At 35.3% G+C, this 20,000-nt stretch overlaps 1 protein-coding gene across 2 annotated transcripts in view; it reads right to left on the bottom strand.

Moving 5' to 3' along the window:
- LOC135202472 (uncharacterized) overlaps nt 1-20,000 on the bottom strand; it is a 200,741-nt gene that overhangs the window by 142,013 nt on the left and 38,728 nt on the right. The window contains exon 2 of one of the 2 annotated variants that reach the window (XM_064231880.1): nt 2,047-2,112. The exons of the other annotated variant lie outside the window; for it this stretch is intronic. Within the exon in view, the coding sequence (XP_064087950.1) occupies nt 2,047-2,106 (60 nt within the window). The 5' untranslated portion in view covers nt 2,107-2,112. The remainder of the gene's footprint in view (nt 1-2,046; nt 2,113-20,000) is intronic. 2 annotated transcript variants of the gene reach the window in all.

Raw genomic sequence — 20,000 nt, 5'->3', positions numbered from 1 at the left:
CAACCGCTTTGAAACTGAAACTAGCTCTTTCCATTATTAGGAAGTCCATGCCGACCTTGTGTCTGTCTTCTACATTCACCAAATCAGAGGACTTACTTTATGGACCCTGGATTGGTTTCACTTCGGCAAGCACCTCGCCATTTACGTCTTTTTATTCTAAGATCCTTTAGTTCATTATTATTTCACTATACATTTTCTCCTCTATAGACAAACTTCTTACTCACCCAAAATATTGTATTTATTCACTTTCTCACCCTATTATTTCTGTTAACTGATTTTTTTCTTTCTATTTCACTTTCTTCTTTGATACTTTTTCCATACTCATGTATTCGTATATACAATCTTCCCTAATGACTTGCAACTGCACTTAAATAATTTTCAATAGAGTAAGTACTCTTTCCTTTCACTAGACTTGCGATTTTTCATGCAACCATTAACTATTTTTATTTCCTCCTCCTGCACTCCTATAACCAAACATTTTCTTCGCCGAGTCTCTTATCCCCATCCTGAAGTTTTGCACAATCATGTCTCCCTCCACCTGTCGGTCAACAACTATAAGCCTATTTTTGCAGTGTCTCCTCATTTTCTCACTTGTTTCTGTTTACAGTTATAACCACATTTTCACCACCTGTTTCTATATCTTGAACCTACATCTATCTGAAGTTTAAAAGCAAGCAAATTGTAACCACACACATTCTAGCCGCTGATCACTTCACCATAACAACAGTAAAATTGTTCGTCCATTTACTAAGCACTAACAAATACTCACTCTCCATTCATATAAGTGTTTCCAGCAGTCAAACCAACTGCCAACCATATCCACAAGATTTCAACCTCCCATTTACCATAAGAACTTGATACCTACCAACATGCTTATGCATTTAAATCCCCCGGCACAATCTTCCTTTCATAATCTCCAAACCTGTCAAGACACAAGACCCAGAAATTCTCAAACACGTACAATTATTGGGTCATACACATTACTGTTATGTGTTAATGTGTTAATTCAATATGTACTGAATTAACACATTCGCTTTTATCTCAATAAACAAACCAGATATCATATACATTTCTCCTCTTCTACATTATATTTACGCATCTTCAAAAACTCCCAAGACCTAGTATTCTATATTTTTTTATGTATTTTTTCAATATCAGTACTGGGTATGGGGCTGGCAACCCAAACACGCCCCCCCCCCCCCGCCCCCCCCCCACCCCCCAAGTTATTTTTAACTTTCACACCACGCAGACTGGCGAGAATTCAATTACAGTAATTTCCTTTCCGCACCCCACAAGAGAGAAAGCGTGGTTGCCATTGGCATAAGAATAGTCTCAGATGTATATACATAAATATATTTATATTTATAAATATATCCATATATATATGTTTGTGTGTGTGTAATATCGAACTGAAATTACCTTGGGTATAACTACTCCTAAACAAGCTGGCCGAGGCGTTTGTTTTTAATCAATATATCAGATTTGATCGAATACACTGCAACTCCTAACGAATCTATTAGTATACTGAGAAGTTGAAAATTCTGTTTCAATTGCTTTCTACAGTTTGACTGGTGTACAAGTGTCCCGCATTCTCTGCATTCAGGAATTGGATTATGTTGGATCACATAATTGCGATCAACTTAGCGATCTTTTTTTGGAATAAACACCCAAAACAAACAGGACATTTTTTTTAAGATTCATTATTTTACAGTGCCAGCCATTTACTGAAGATGATTGGATTCAGAGAGAGCAATAAACTAGCAAACAGATATAATATCGGACCTGGTCTGAACTAGAGAAAAACTACTTTGACGAAGGATAAGGAAATAAAGCCGAAAACTACTCAAGTCACAACGATTATTGCAACGAGAAAAACAAGGTGATAAAAAGGTCAAAATAACGACCTCTCCAAATCAGACGCTGGAGTGGAATATCTCCGTATAGTCATTATATGAACCCTTTTCATAGAGGCCTAACGAAACCGTAACTATGATGTAATTAGGCTTTTTTCTAATAATACCGGTGAAAAACAGCTTAACTAAATACCATACATAGGACATCAATATAGGCTTCATACTCTAGTGCCTCTGTAAAGACTAAATCCATTCGTTTCTGAAACGAAAAAAAAAAAAAAATTAATAAAATAAAGGAAATACTTCTTTCACGAATGTAAGCAAATGAAAAATTAATACAAATGGAACATGCTTCATGAACTATTTAGTAAATCCGCATATCGCTTTTCAAACGCTATGTCTTTAAATGCTTTATTAGCAAAGTAAGAGAAATGATGTTCCATATAAATAATGTGATACTCCTTCCAAATGACATACACCGAATGATTTACAACAACAAAAGTTTATATATACAATTTCATTCGCTACTTCAACGATAAAATACACTTTAATGCTACATCACGTATAAAAAATACGCTTCACTGGGAAATCGTAATACTCCACTCACCATAAATAATTAAAATATCTCACTATCAACACACTACATTTACATTTCACGACCCAAACAATTGAAGTCTGAACAATTGACAACTAACATTTCTCAAACAAAAATAAATGCTACTCACATTTTTAAAAATTCACCCGAGCCTTGGGAGAGCTTTTTCTGTTTTCTTCATCTTTTTTTTTTTATTTCTGTGGCTATAATCATTAAATAAACAAGAAATTCTCTCATTCGAAAACTTTTCAAACAAAATAAAGATGAAAAATTAATTCACTCACAAACTATAGTCGATCACGCTATACCTTCCCGTCTCTACACTATTCAAAACTTCGTAATGCTATCGAAACCTGAGCATCGGCAGCTTATCAGAATTAAGATGTACTTCAGTAGAGCATTCCCGGAAAATCAACTCGAAGATATTCAGCGATCTCATTAAACGGAACAACTTCTTAGCTTTTCCACTACAATCCGAAGGTAAATCGTAATAACCAACTCCTAAAGAGTTACCAAATGGTTACGGAAATGAGCCTCGCTGGATTAAGAAAAAAAAAACAAGTCCCGCACATTAATTACGGAATGGTGGCGAGCACAGAGAGAGAGAGAGAGAGAGAGAGAGAGAGAGAATTATGTAGAGTCTCCGAGTGAATGAATACTCTTCATTTAGGGAGTACAAATGAGGAAATATCTTTCGAATCTGAATCGAATTAAATACTGTTTGAAGACGAAGAAGGGAAAAAATAAGCTGATAATGATAAGTTAAAAACGTTCTGTCTAGGAATAAGGGAAGACACGAGTTACAATGATAAACTACAAACGTTTCTTAATGAAGAATAAAAGCTAACCCGGGAATGTTTTTCAGTACTTGCGGAGGAAATTAGTTAAAAATAAAACCGCTAAAAATAAAAACAAGTACAAAACTTCGGCGCAATCGAGTTTTCTGTACAGAGTATAATGTTATAAGAAACTCTCAGTCACGGCCCATGAAACTCTCAGCCACAACCCGGTGGTGGCATGTGTTGCAGGGTGCCAGACGCATGATTATGACTAACTTGAACTTTCACTAAAATAAAAACTAATGAGGCTAGAGAGCTGCAATTTGGTATGTTTGGTGACTAGAGGGTGGATGATCACCATGCTAATTTGCAGCCCTCTAGCCTCTATAGTTTTTAAGATCTGAGGGTGGACAGAAACAGTGCGGAGGGCCAGACAATTAGCCATTTCAATAACAGAAAACTAACAACAGAAACGTTCATTGACGAAAAACAAAAACAAAAACGCTTTTTGACAATGAATAACGGAATAAACCCGAAATTGAACAAACAAATACAGGTTTTTTAAAGAGCACAGGAAAAAAACACGCAGATAAAAAGCTAAAAACAACAACCTCTCAAAATCAGACACTAGTGGCATAATCTGCATACGATCATTATATGAACCCTTTTACTAAAGACCTGACGAGACCGTAGCTATGTATGATGTAATCGGACTTAACACTAGTTATACCGATGAAGAAGAAGAAAAAAAAACTTTCCTGAATAACATTCACAGGGCATCAAAATACTTGCCTTCATACTCTGGCACCTCTGTAAAGAATAGATCTATTCAAGTTTCTCAAACGACAAAAAACAAAACGCAAAAAATCGGGAATGCTTCTTTTACGAATGAAAACAAATGAAAAATTCTTCATGAATTACGGCAAATAGGCACATCAAACGCGATGTCTTCAAATGCTTCATTAGGAAAGTAAGATAAATTATGCTTCATATAAATAATGATACTCGTTCCAATGAAAAACACCAAATGACTCACAACAAAGGTTTATATACAATTAAAATACACTTTTAATGCTTCATCATTAACAATAAAAATCGTATTGCTCCACTCACGATAAATAATTCAAATATCTCACCATAAACAGACTTTTAGCATCTAGACCAAAAATAAAAAGGTTCATGAAACAAAAAGAAAATTTCTTCATGAAACAAGAAGAAAAAAATTATAACTGATTCTCTTAAACAAATCTAGAAGCTCCTCAAGGTCTTGGAGAGCTTTTTACTTTAATCCTTTTCCATCTCCATGCCACTCGTCCTTTAATACAACATGAGAACACCTCTCCTCCAAACACCTTTCAAATCAAATCAAATTACGCATTAATTTATCAAGCACTACAGATTACGTATGATCAGGTAACGCCATCTCTGCACTACCCATAACTTTGTAACTTGATCGAAACATGACATCGGAAACTCATTAAAATGAAGATATACCTCAGTAGGATATTCCCAGAAAATCTACTCGAAGATATGAATTCTCATTACACGGAACAGCTGTTAAGCTTTTCCACTGAAATCAAAAGGCAAATCGTAATAACCAACTCCTATCTTGCTGGATAGAAAAAAAATAATAAGGCGCATCCTTACGGAAAAGTGGAGAGAGAGAGAGAGAGAGAGAGAGAGAGAGAGAGAGAGAGAGAGAGAGAGAGAGAGAGAGTATTCGAGCGAAAAGCAAATGATTCAAAATGGTGCTGGAAAACTTCCGGACAAGTAGGTCTCAAGTTCGTTATATGCGATAGTGAGTTCTGATTACCAGGGCTTGATATATACGTATACATTGGACTGTATTTGTACATAAGTATCATATCGTCTACGCTACTGTGTACCGAAATATACACCAAATTATAATGCCTACGTTGTTGTTGTTATTATTATTATTATTATTATTATTATTATTATTATTATTATTATTATTATTGAAAATAATGGCTACTTCAGCAGCGTTTATTTTTTTTATAAATGTTTCTTTATTCTTCTTATTACTGACTTCTTCTGTACTCAAATTGGCTAATAAAACGCAAAAGATTCCCTCTCAGAACAGTTATCGAAATGTGTAGTTATAAAGATATCGACATTATTTAGAGTAACAGTTACTGAACCGTGTAATCAGAAGACTCTGCTTCCTCGAAGAGTTACTCGAGTGTTTAGAGTGTGGCTGCCTTCCTCAGAGAAACAGTTCCTCAACTACACTATCTGAATGGTGTCGACCTCCTCAGAGAGCAGTTCATCATCTGCACTATCTGAATGGTGTCGAGCTCCTCAGAGAGCAGTTCATCATCTGCACTATCTGAATGGTGTCGACCTCTTCAGAGATCAGTTCATCATCTGCACTATCTGAATAGTGTCGACTCTTCAGAGAAACAGTTCCTCATCTGCACTATCTGAATAGTGTCGACTCTTCAGAGAACAGTTCATCATCTGCACTATCTGAATAGTGTCGACTCTTCAGAGAAACAGTTCCTCATCTGCACATCTGAATAGGTGTCGACTCTCAGAAAAACAGTTTCCCTCATCTGCACTATCTGAATCGTTGTCACTCTTCAGAGAAAACAGTTCATCATCTGCACTATCTGAAATGTGTCGACCTCTTCAGAGAAGCAGTTTCTCATCTGCAACTATCTGAATGTGTCGACTCTTCAGAGAGCATTTCCTCATCGCACATCTGATGGTGTCGGACCCTCCTCAAAGAGCAGTGCGTTTCCCTCATTTTTGCACTATCTGAATAGTGTCGACTCTTCAGAGAGCAGTTCATCATCTGCACTATCTGAATAGTGTCGACTCTTCAGAGAGCAGTTCCTCATCTGCACTATCTGAATGGTGTCGACCTCCTCAAAGAGCAGTGCAGTTCCTCATCTGCACTATCTGAATAGTGTCGACTCTTCAGAGAGCAGTTCCTCATCTGCACTATCTGAATGGTGTCGACTCTTCAGAGAACAGTACCTCATCTGCACTTCTGAAGTGGTCGACTCTTCAGATAACAGTTTCCTCATCTTCACTATCTGAATATGTCGACTCTTCAGAGAGCAGTTTCATCATCTGCACATCTAATAGTCGACTCTTCAGAGAACATTCCCATCTCTGCACTATCTAATATTGTCGACTCTTTCAGAGCATTTTCATCTGGCACTATCTGATGGTTTCGACTCTTCAGAACAGTTCCTCATCTGCACTTCTAATGGTGTCGACCTCCTCAGAGAAGCATTCATCATCTGCACTATCTAAATAGTGTCGACTCTTCAGAGAGCAGTTCATCATCTGCACTATCTGAATAGTGTCGACTCTTCAGAGAACAGTTCATCATCTGCACTATCTGAATAGTGTCGACTCTTCAGAGAGCAGTTCCTCATCTGCACTATCTGAATGGTGTCGACTCTTCAGAGAACAGTTCCTCATCTGCACTATCTGAATAGTGTCGACTCTTCAGAGAACAGTTCATCATCTGCACTATCTGAATAGTCTCGACTCTTCAGAGAACAGTTCATCATCTGCACTATCTGAATAGTGTCGACTCTTCAGAGAGCAGTTCATCATCTGCACTATCTGAATGGTGTCGACTCTTCAGGAGAACAGTCCTCATTCTGCACTATCTGAATAGTGCGACTCTTCAGAGAAACAGTTCATCGATAACTGCACTATCTGAATAAGTCTCGACTCTCCAAGAGAACAGTTCATCATCTTTGCACTATCTTGAATAGTGTACGACTCTTTTTCAAGGAAGGGGGAAGGGGGGGGGGGGGCAAAAAAATTCTCATCTGCACTATCTGAATGGTGTAGACTCTTCAGAGAACAGTTCCTCATCTGCACTATCTGAATGGTGTCGACCTCCTCAGAGAGCAGTTCATCATCTGCACTATCTAAATAGTGTCGACTCTTCAGAGAGCAGTTCATCATCTGCACTATCTGAATATGGTCGATTCTTCAGAGAAACAGCTCCTTAACTTTACTATCTGAATGTTGTCGACTTCCCATCGGAAACTGTAACTGAAAAGTGTCGACTTACTCTGAGAAACGGCTATTCGACAGCGTTATCTCAATATAGTCCACAGGTGAAACAGTTGCTCAACAGTGTCGACGATTCTCGGAGAAACAGTTTCTCAACATTATATGAATGTGGGGAAACAGTTACTCAACAGCGTTTTCTGAATACAATACTGGGAAACAGCGTTATCCGATGACTGTCGACTCCTTCAGAATTAGCAGTTCCCAGAGCCGTGTCATCAGAAGAGTCGACTTCCTTCGGCGAAACAGCTGTTCAAAAGCGTCGTCTCAATATTATTGCCCCCCTCAGAGAAGCAGCTATTGAAGCGTGTCATCCAAAGACTGCCGATTTCCTCTGAGTAAAATGGAAAAGGTGAACTCCAGTGAAAGTTTTTTTTTTTTTTTTTTTTCTGGCAGTAGTCTTAACCTGGTTTGTGCAGCCGCCCGAGCCTGCTATATCCATCTCCTTCCCCGGTAAGTGTGTTGAGTCAAAATTAGATTCTCTAACAACCCTTACCAAACAGGCTGCTCCTGGGAGACGGCCACTGAATAAGAAAAGCTGATGTGGAAGGAAGAGGAAGTCATGGTTTTGGTACAAGAATTAACGGAGGCTAGGAAAAAGCTACATAGACGGTAAACGCGTGAACAAATGTTTCATACGCGTATTATATGATAGTTAGACAATCAAGGTGGTTTACATACAGTAGAATAGTGCATGTGGGTAGCAACCGCATACCAGAAAGAGTTGTTGAGTACCGGAAGGCCAATACTACCCGGTATCTAAATAGTAAAGACGTTTTGTCAATATATATGTATATGTATATATATATATATTATATATATATATATAAATTATATATATATATATAACATATATATATATATATATATATATATATATATATATATATATGCACATACTACAATATATGTGTGTGACAGAGAGAGAGAGAGAGAGAGAGAAAGAGAGAGAGAGAGAGAGAGAGAGAGAGAGAGAGAGAGAGCGCAATCTTCATTTCTGTTCACTGACTGAGATAAACATCATAAATCACCGTTTCCTAATCGCCCAAAATAGTCAGAAATTAATATGAGTTAGGAAAGTTAAGAACGAAGTCCCCGAAACCATCAAATTTTCTTCAGACTTGGATAATAAATCATGAGACATTATAACAAAGGGACCAGTCATCTCTCGACGACAAGCCGTACCTCATTTGCTACAACAATCATCTGTCAACACTAGTTAAATTCTCTCTCTCTCTCTCTCTCTCTCTCTCTCTCTCTCTTTTCGCATCTGACTGACACTCAGGAACCACCAGCTGACACCCTGGTAGCTGACTTCAGCATGACATTTGGTCAGCGGCCAAATTGCCCCTCCGTGAGTCAGAGGAGGAGCTGTTGGACGTCAAGAGAGAGAGAAAGAAAGGCGCTTTGTGGGAGGTGCGAATAAGTGGGCCGTAAGAGGAAGGGAACGAAGGAAAAGTTGATTCTATGTCCCCTCGGGTCGTCTCCTGATATTGAAATTGCAATAAAACCCTCAGCAGGTGTCAACAGAGCAGGAATGATGATCCCTCTCCATTTTTATACGTGTAAAAAGTTCGAATTTTAGATTACGCTGGGGTTAGGGAGCCGGGCTCAGCCTGAAGAAAAACAACAGCAGAGAATATAATATGCATACACACACATACACACACACACACACACACACACACATATATATATAATATTAAATATATTATTATAATTATATCTATATTATATATTACATCATACATAATTAATATATATATATATATATATCATATATAACATATATGTATGTATGTATGTATACTATATATATATATATATATAATATAGATATATATATTTGATATTAAAACATATATTATTCGAGCTACAAATGTCCTTTAATGTCTAATTCGCTCTACCTAGGAATTAATATATTTTCATATATGTAAACCGAAGGGGAATTTTTTAGTAGATGTAGCTCGAATAATTTATATGAATCACGGTGATGTGATAATTATTCATATGTATATATATGTGTATGTGCATGTAATTGTAATAGCCACAATGCTCTCTTTCTCCAATGCTTCGCACTTTTTTGGATACCCCATGTCACTACAAAGCCTCAAGATCCAGATGCAAGAAATATAAAGAAATTATGATGTCCGGTAGCGGGAATCAAACCCGGGTCACTATAATAGCTATGAGGTCACGTTGGTTGCCGACCTGACCTCCTCGTGGTCAAGTCGGTAACGCGACCACGTCGTGATTATGGTATCGCGGGTTCGTTTCCCGCTCCCAGACATCATAATTTCCTCATATTTCTTACATCTGGATCCTAAGGATTTGTAGTGACAAGCATATCCAAAACAGGGCAGAGAATTCGAGAAGTAACAAGGGCACTGCACCTATTACAATTACATATGTATCTGGTAAAGACGACCCGTAGATTCTACATACAATTTATACATACATATATATATATATATATATATATATATATATTATATATATATATATATATTATATATATATCTAATAAAAGGAGCCCATAAAAAACACCACCAAAATGTAGAGAGAAAAGTACTATATTTCAGACACTGCTGTCTCTCTCTTCAGGTATATGAATGAGAAGTTTACAAAAAAGGTGGTATTTATACCAAGAGATCCGTCCACAAGTAAGCCAATTTAGGTCACCCCCGCTGATAATCTTCCTTTAATCTTCTTAAGCGTTGGTTGAATGAAAACTGCGTCGACGACATCTGAGATCCACCCGCCTTTTGAGATGTTCATTACCTGCTTCTCTTTTACTAAGGCCGATTCCATCATTTGACTCTTCTACCGGCAGTTGCTGCTATAAATTACACGTGACAAATTCCAGTTTATTCTATGGTTATGTTCATTTATATGGTTGAAAATAGCCGAGTTCTGTTGTCCATACCTAACTGACCGTTTGTGTTGTATTAATCTCTGGGGAAGTGATTTACCTGTAAATCCGATGTAAGATTGGTCACAGTCCTGGCATGGGATCTCATAGACCCCAGAGTCTTTGGGAGATGTCTTTTGTTGGACGTTAATCAGGGATTTGGCTAAAGTATTTTGGTGTTTTTATGGGCTCCTTTATTAGATGGAATTCTGTTGTTACAGAACATTTTTACCAGTCATATATATATATATATATATATATATATATATATATATATATACACACGAACAAACACCCGGCAGATCGGTTGTAAAGCGACGAGCTCAAATTCATAAAACCTACAGTTCGATGCGGCCTGCCACCCACCACTCAACCCAATTATGAAGGGTACCGGCGCTTTCTACTCAAAAACAGGATAGTAACTGTCTGACAAATTGTGTAGGATATTGCCTGACCAGAAATTTACCTTCAATAATTCAATAATTGCTCTGAGAAGACGGGGTGAATGCCAAAAGAAGCCTTAAAATTACTGCGATTCCTTTCATCTTCACCACGTAATTCAAGATTAACATATATATATTATATATATATATATATATATAGATATATATATATATATATGTATAATATATATATTATATATATATATATATATATATATATATATATATAAAATCTTCAGTAATTGCTCAGAGAAGATGTGAATGCCAAGAGAAGTAAATTACTGCGATTTCCTTTCATCATTCTCATATTATTCAAGATTTTATATATATATATATATATATATATATATATATATATATATATATATACTATATATATATATATGATATATATATTATACTATATATTATATATATCATATATACCTATATGTATATAGACTAACATTTTATATATATATATATATAATATATAGAATATATATGATATATATATCTATATATATATATATATATAATATATATATATATAATATATATAGTATATATATATATATAGTTTTTGCCACAAAGGAAAAATGAAAAGCGAGATAGCCATGCACTAGACCGAAAGTGCTTGGCTATCTCGCTTTTGATTTTTCCTTCGTGGCAAAAGCCTCTATTTTTACATAGCATCACGTTTTATATATATCGTGATCAAGTATAAGTCATATCACTTTTCCGTGATTCATATACATATATCGAGCTACAATGTCCTTTTAATATCTAATTCGCACCTACCTCGGAATTAATATATTTTCATATATGCTTAACCGAAGGGGAATTTTTTCTCGATAATAGACTTGCCTGGATCGGGGCGCGAACCCAGGATCCTTCCAAATCCAGGAACGTCAGTGAAGCTTTTACCTACTACACTACCGCGAAAAAATTCTCCTTCGGTTAAGCATATATGAAATATATTTAATTCCGAGGTAGAGCGAATTAAATATTTAAAGGACATTGTAGCTCGATATATATATATATATATATATATATATATATATATATATATATATATATATATATATATATATATATATATAATATATTGCATGCTCCACACCTTCGCAAGATTCTGCGTTATTTTCTCTCGCCTAATTTTCTCTTGTTTGTCTCCCTGATGGCGGTATCTACTAGAGATCGTTAGACCGTATAAATGTGTGATCGCCGAGCAGTTTTGGGGCAAAAACATCAAAGAGACTTCCCAGCCTATCAACGCAGGATCGAATAAACATCCCGAAAAAAGATGGTTTTCAAAACACGTTAAAAAGATTCAGTAGCGTCAGTATGCCATCTTTGTGTTTTCGCTTGTGTGTGTGTGTTTGTTTGTTTGTTTGTTTTTGTGTTTCTTGGGGGAGGATGGGTTAAGGGCGTTTTCGGTTTTATTTTTCCCGTTTAGATTGTATAAATTATATCATTATTCTCTCTCTCTCTCTCTCTCTCTCTCTCTCTCTCTCTCTCTCTCTCTCTCTCTCTCTCTTTGAAACAAACTTCCTTCTTCGCAAGAGAAAAGTTTTCTTCTAAACTTGGCTGCTTTTTTCCCCTCGTCATAAGCAGCTGAATTTATGAAAATCATGCTGCCTAACTGACTCTCTCTCTCTCTCTCTCTCTCTGTAATTATTTCTTTACATATTTCACTAGGTTGAAATAACTATTATCCATCGTGAAAATTACCCTATCACTCTCTTTGCAACATAGATCACATGACCAGACTTGTAATATCCACATATTAATATCAAACCTATTTTTTGCATTATTATATATATATATATTATATATATATATATATATATATATATATATATACATATATTATTATATATGTATATATATATATATATATATATATATATATATATATATTCTTTTTATATATATATATATATATATGATAAATCACGTCTTGGGACTAATATTTAAACATCAGTCACGAAAATCATCTTTTCCCATCTCGTTAGAATCCCATTTCCCCGTATCACCATGCTTGTAATTGTCACTAATTAACAAGCAAAACTCTCTCCAGTTAATTTTTTTCATTTCACCATGTTTAAATAACTATACTCCATCATGAAAAATAATTTCACCATGTTTAAATAACTATACTCCATCATGAAAAATAATTTATCACCCTATTTACAATACATTACGCTCATGAGACTTGTAATATCAAAAAATCAATAAACAAATCTATCTTCGCCAACATTTATGACAAATCACGTCATGGGATTAACATTTAAAATTCAATCACCGTTGTTAATTTTTCTTCCAAAATTACTACTAATTCTCTCTCTCTCTCTCTCTCTCTCTCTCTCTCTCTCTCTCTCTCTCTCTCTCTCTCTCTCCAAATAAATCCAGTCTCCTGATTTATATTTAGGAAACGATATTAATTTCGTTCCTTCAAACTTGCAGTATTCACAAACCAGTCCCCAAAGTGAAGCTCTAAATGCCACATGTATTAATCAAGTATCAGACTCTGACGCAGCTGAATAAACACGTGGTATGATCACTGAATTATTGGAAGCCCTTTGCTGGGTCCACGTTCATTTCCTATTTATTATCTTTCTTTTGCAGGTTTTCCACGTCGAGATAATAGACCGTATAACATCACTGCTCTACAACAATAATAATCTTTATTTCCGTTATTACCCGTTACATATAGTCTGTGGTTTGGATTGAATTTTTATTTTTATGCACAAATGATATTGTTATTTTTCACTTTATTCCACATTTCCATACCGTACTCATCTTTCTTTATTCTAAGCTATTCCTTTCGTAATCCCTTGTCTTTTGCAGTTCTCCCTATTGGTCACCGTTTCTAATCCTACAATAATACTAATGTAAAAGAAAGAAAAACATTTCTGCTATAGCACCTACTTATCGTAAACAACGCGCTGCAATTTGACGGACATCACAGTAGACTTCACCACAACTCGTACTGTCACCAAATGCGTCACAAGAAAATCAAACACGTGGAAAGTAAACCCATAGACTTCCAGTTACTTTACTCTTATTAAAAACTTTTCTCTTAAAGGGTCAAGACTCGTAGATCAAGTTTGATATCCTCCAGAAAAGTTAAATAATTTGCCCGGTGATGACAACCCTGCGCTGTATTCAGGTAATACAGAAGACGACAAAGAACTTAACGTAATTACTTTGGAATTACCCTTGGTAAATAATAGAGCTGCTTTTATCGATCCTGCAAAAATTGAATCACTCTGTCTCATGGTATGCTTACGAAATTCTACAGTTATCGTGCATCGCTCATCATCCTAATACGTAGCATGATTTTTCCACTCTCTCTCTCTATCTCTCTCTCTCTCTCTCTCTCCTCTCTCTCTCTCTCGTGTGTTACTGGGACCCATTATAATAACACGGTCAATGCGATAAGTAAGCTTTGCTTACAAAGGCTTTTATTGGACATGATTGCCAGTACATAAACCTAATTATTTTCTGTAGGCATTACAAACTCTTATTTGTTGGCACTACTTTGCACTCACTTCACTGCTGTCAGACGCATCTGCACTGCTCTCTACTTATGGCTGATATCCTTTCTCTGTGGCCTCTTTCCACCAGGCTGTCAAACTTCCTTATTTTTTTTTTCTTTTTTTGCGTAAGTTTACATTCCCCTTTCATGGACAGGACCCACGAGTCTACACTTGCTACTTGGTGGTCAGATAGCATTGCTTTATAACAGAATAATTCCCTCCCAATTTTTCCATCCCGGTGTCTGCATTGGCTCTATCCTACCGTAATTCGACACGCAAAGCTTTATTCTTCCATCTACAGTAACTGTGCTCAATGAAGATATTCGGCTGTATCACAGACTAGTGATACATCATAATATTATATTTGTAAGTTTAAGAATTGAATTCAATGTAGAATTTAGGTCAAAGGCCAAGCACTGGGACCAATGAGGTCACTCAACGCTGAAATGGAAATTGACCGTAAAAGGTTTCAAATGTGTAACAGGAGGGAAACGTCGCAGTTTGCACTATGAATCGAGTATATATTAGGAGAGGGTGCAAAGTGAGATGAAGAAAGGGCTTATGAAAGGAGGTAAAGTAAAAGGAACGAAAGTGCTTGCAGATAGGGGTCGAAGGCACACTGCAAAGAACCTTAAATAATGCCTACAGTGTACCGCATGAGGTCCACTGACGGCCCTACCCCCCTACGGAGTGTATGTTGATAAGAAAAACTTAGTAAAAACTATGTACAAGGAGTTCGTCGACCTTAACATAGAATGTCTAACTTGTCTGACGTGTCAAAATTATGGTATTAATTAAATAACACTGAAACTGCAGCGTTCCTTTAATATACCAAGTGCATTCTTTAATAGAGCAGAATTACGATATATTTGCAAGAATTAAGTTATTTTTAGAACAGAGAACACCAGTCAGAAAAATTTACTTTTAATTGCAATAATTAAAGCGGTATCCAACCAAGGGAGCCATAATTTACAATAATGAATTCATACGGTAATAAGACGTCTAAATAGCTCTCATTATCCGAGGTCACTGTGACCCTGCATGCATTTCGGGGAGTCATTAAATCTAGAGTTGTAATTTTATAACAAATTTTGCCATTTAAGGAAACGTTGCTTTTTGGCGTAATTAACCCAGTAAAGCTTTCCCTGGTAAATACATGAAAAAATTCATTATGGGATTTCAAATAAGGACACCTGTTGGCCCCAACCCCCTAAAAAAAGGTAAAAGATCACCTAATCTAACTTAAGACAATCCGAATTACTTTACGAATCTATGGAGAAAATTCTGTTTATTTTTTTTATACAACTTCACTCTTTAACCTCATTTATTACTCAAAAAATAATAAAAATTTCATGCACCTCAGTAACATGAGAGAGCTGATGCCCAGAAACCCAACCTAACATTGGGCCTCACAATTAAAAATGGGAGTATTGTATTTCCCAGGAAAATCAATAGTGATAGTAACATTCGAAACTAGAGCAAATATTAAATGCATTTCCTTCCCAAAATGAATATTTTCACCTGCGGTAAGAGGCTGATTATGGAATTATTTTTTGTACCACAGAAATAAAAGATAATCATATTATGATACATTAACCTTACTCTAGTCATATTGTTCTCTCTCTCTCTCTCTCTCTCTCTCTCTCACGCACATACACACACACACATATATATATGTGAGGTGTGTGTGTATGTGAGAGAGAGAGAGAGAGAGAGAGAGAGAGAGAGAGAGAGAGAGAGAGAGAGAACAATATGACTAGAGTAAGGGTAATGTATCATAATATGATTATCTTATATTTCTGTGGTACAAAAAATAATTCCATAATCAGCCTCTTACCGCAGGTGAAAATATTCATTTTGGGAAGGAAATGCATTTAATATTTCCTCTAGTTTCGAATGTTACTATCACTATTGATTTTCCTGGGAAATACAATACTCCCATTTTTAATTGTGAGGCCCAATGTTAGGTTGGGTTTCTGGGCATCAGCTGTCTCATATTACTGAGGTTATCTGTATGTAGATGTATCATATATATAATATATATATATATATATATATATATATATATATATATATATAGTAGACTATATATATAGATATAGATATGATATAGATATAGATATATATATATATTATATATATATATATATATATATATATAATATATATATATATATATATGTCAATATCGTCCACAGGAGAAAAGAGAATAAAAGACTCTAATAGCGCGATAATTTCGCCTTCCACCAGGCCTCTTCAAGAGTTTTATTTTAACTACAAAAACAGAATGAAGCATTTTTTTTTTCCCAGTGGGGGAAAGTATTTTTGAATTTTTGTAATGCTCATTCTGTTTAGTTTAAAATAAAGCTCTTGAAGAGGCCTGGTGGAAGGCGAAATTATCGAGCTACTAGAGTCTTTTATTCTTTTTTCTCCTGGTACGATATTGGCATATCTCATCTTCGTGTTATGAAGATTATATCTATATATAGTATATAATATATATATAGTATATATATATATATATATAATATATATATATATATATATATAATTATATATATATATATATATTATATGATTTAGATTGAGTCAAAACACAATGTTATAAAACATGATAAATAACACTTCCATTAAGATCATTTCAACAGATGAAGACTTTCATTGTGATCAGTTGAAGAAATTCGCATAGAAAATGCAGCAAAATTATTTTGTTTGCAAAGGAAGAAAACTGGCTTCAAACGCAGCTAATAATGCTGTGGGAAATAGCTCGTCCCGCAGTAGGCATTGACATCGAATCATTTTGTTTGTTGACTGAACAGGTTAAGTTCCAAGATTTCGGTGAAGAATTTCTCGTTCCCCACCACCCAACTTTTTTTTTAATTCATGTAAGGAAATGTAACCTACTTTTTACTCTTGATCTGGTTGGCGCTAGTATAGTACAAGGTGACATGGGTTTTGATTTGAAGTTGTTGAAGTTTAAGATCTCTTTATTTTGATCTTTGTGTGTGTGTGTGTGTGTGATTATAATGACTTTAACATGCGATTTGTTTATCACACATCACTAGGTGTAGGTTCTAACCGGTTTCAGCTTTATTTCCAAGCTGAAACCGGCCAGGACCTACACCCACCCAGTTTCTCATTTTTTCAAGTGTGGTGATGTGTGATAAACAAATCGCATGTTAAAGTCATTATAATCACACACACACACACAAAGATCAAAATAAAGATATCTTAAACTTCAACAACATCAAATCAAAACCTAAGTAGCCATTTCTAAGTATATCCAACCAGATCAATTGTACCTCCTTATGCAAAGAAAAAAAAAGTAGGCTACATCTCCTTATATGTATGAAAAAAAAAGTTGGGTGGTGGGGAACGTGAAATTCTTCACCGAAATCTTGGAACTTATCCTGTTCAGTCAACAAACAAAATGATTGAATGTCACTGCCTACTGCGGGACGAGCTATTTGCCACATTATTGTTAGCAGCGCTTGAAGCCAGTTTTCTTCCTTTGCAAACAAAACAGTTTTTTGCTGCATTTTCTATGCGAATTTCTTCAACGGATCGCAATGAAAGTCTTAATCTTTTGAATTAATCGCAATGGAAGTGTTATTTATCATGTTTCATAACGCTGTGTTTTGACTTTCATGATTAATACATATCTATCAACAAATAATCGTGTATACGAGTGTATATGTATATACGCATATACATGTGTATATATACATATACATAGTTTATTTATTCAGGTTTGTGCCCCGACGATGCCTGAATAAACAGAAGGCGCTTGGTACTGACCTTCTGCCTGTCATTTTCCCGTGGCTCGCTTATGTAATGAAGTCACGTGCACGTGCATCTACTATGATATATATATATATATATTATATATATATACATATATATATTATATATATATATATATATATATATATATATATATACTTATATATAAATACAGGAGGTCATTTCCACTGCAACCACTTTCGAGAACTCCGAAGACTTGGGAAAGAAAAATAATCCTTTCCCCAAAAACAACAAAGCTGGCAACCTTCCACTGAAGATTTGCCCAATTCTGAGAAGTACCACATTCGCTGCGTCTATTTGTTATTTCTGAGTTTTCAGGGCTTCGTTTGTATGCACAACATTTTAGTAAATTTGGTGTAAGTACGTTAGCTTTCAGGTACGTCCATCCAGTTTCCGAGTGATTTCTTTCTAGAGAGATTTACAAAATACTTGAAGATTCGGGAAGGCAACAATAATAAATACAATCATATTTATAATGATATACCGTCACAAGGATCACATGATCAATCGTATACTGCAAGAGCCTGAGTGAAATATTAAAATGCACAAGCACAATTTTTATCCTTCCGAAAAAAAAAAAAAACTTTTAAATTACAAATTTCAACATGTACTGAAACCGCAAATTCAACATAAGCATAAAAATGTATATGTGCGTAAAGCGAGTTCTAAATTTGGGAAGGAGTAAGCATGAGTATAATTTTTATCCTTCCGAAAAACAAAATTTTAAATTACAAATTTCAACATTTACTGAAAACCGCAAAGTCAACATAAGTATATTAAACGCATGTGTGCATAAAGCGAGTTCTAAATTTGGGAAGGAGTAAGCATTCCGGCTCTGCATTATATGAATGTACGATATCTGGTGCCGCATACGTGCCGTTATAAGTAGCCTCTCTGCATTAAAACAACTATAATGGTACGGAGTCCATCTCCAAGAATTTCACAGTCATAAAGTTAACTAACGCACGCAACTGTCTCATTAATTGAAATATACTGAAGATGCAACCAACTACAACCTTTTTTTATATTATTATTATTTATTTAGCAGGGTGTGCTACCGTGAACCGAATTTGTGGCAGGATACATCCATGGTCTAAAAATATGAACATTTAAAATTCATGATAAACTACATCTATATACTATATATCTATCTATCTATCTATCTATATATGTGTGTATTCATATATACATGTACATACACAATATATATATACGTGTATATGTATATATGTATATATATAGATATACATATATATGATGTATATAGATATATATTAATATTTATATATATATATATATATATATATATATATATATAAACATTTACAGTATATATCTATATCTATAGAAAGATAGATAGATAGACAGATAGCTAGATATAGCCAAAAAAGTATATATTTATAAATATGTTTTTCCTTCCTCATACCTTTTCCCTTTGAAGGGTCAGTGCTATTCCCCCTTTCAGAAAGTCCCTTGGGAAAAGGTTCTCACTCCTAAGAGAGAGAGAGAGAGAGAGAGAGAGAGAGAGAGAGAGAGAGAGAGAGAGAGAGAGAGAGAAAATGGATACGTAACTAATTCTTTTAAAATATATTACCTAGAAGGTAAGAATGCGGGAGGAATCAGGAATAACTGGATAATATAGGTATTCAATTATTTCTCATCCTCATCTTGCTTCATTACTTAGAGCATGTAACCACAAAAGGTGGTAGAACGAACTAAAAAGAAATAAATAAAAGAAATACGCCAAAGTTTCTGCGGCGCAATCGAATTTTCTGTCCGGTGATGGTCTCAGCCATGGCCCATAAAACTCTAAGCCGCGGCCCATGAAACTCAGCCATGGTCCGATGGTGGTCTAAGTGATTATTATCTATAACGCTGCCAGTAGTGCGATTATAGTTAACTTTAGCCTTAAATAAAATAAAAAACTACTGAGGCTAGAGGGCGCTGTAATTTGAATGTTTGATGATTGGAGGTGGATGATCAACATAGCAATTTGCAGCCCTCTAGCCTCAGCAGTTTTTAAAATCTGAGG

This window comes from Macrobrachium nipponense, chromosome 30, assembly GCF_015104395.2.
Source record: "Macrobrachium nipponense isolate FS-2020 chromosome 30, ASM1510439v2, whole genome shotgun sequence".
Taxonomy (NCBI): domain Eukaryota; kingdom Metazoa; phylum Arthropoda; class Malacostraca; order Decapoda; family Palaemonidae; genus Macrobrachium; species Macrobrachium nipponense.
This window is presented reverse-complemented; position numbering and strand designations above follow the sequence as displayed.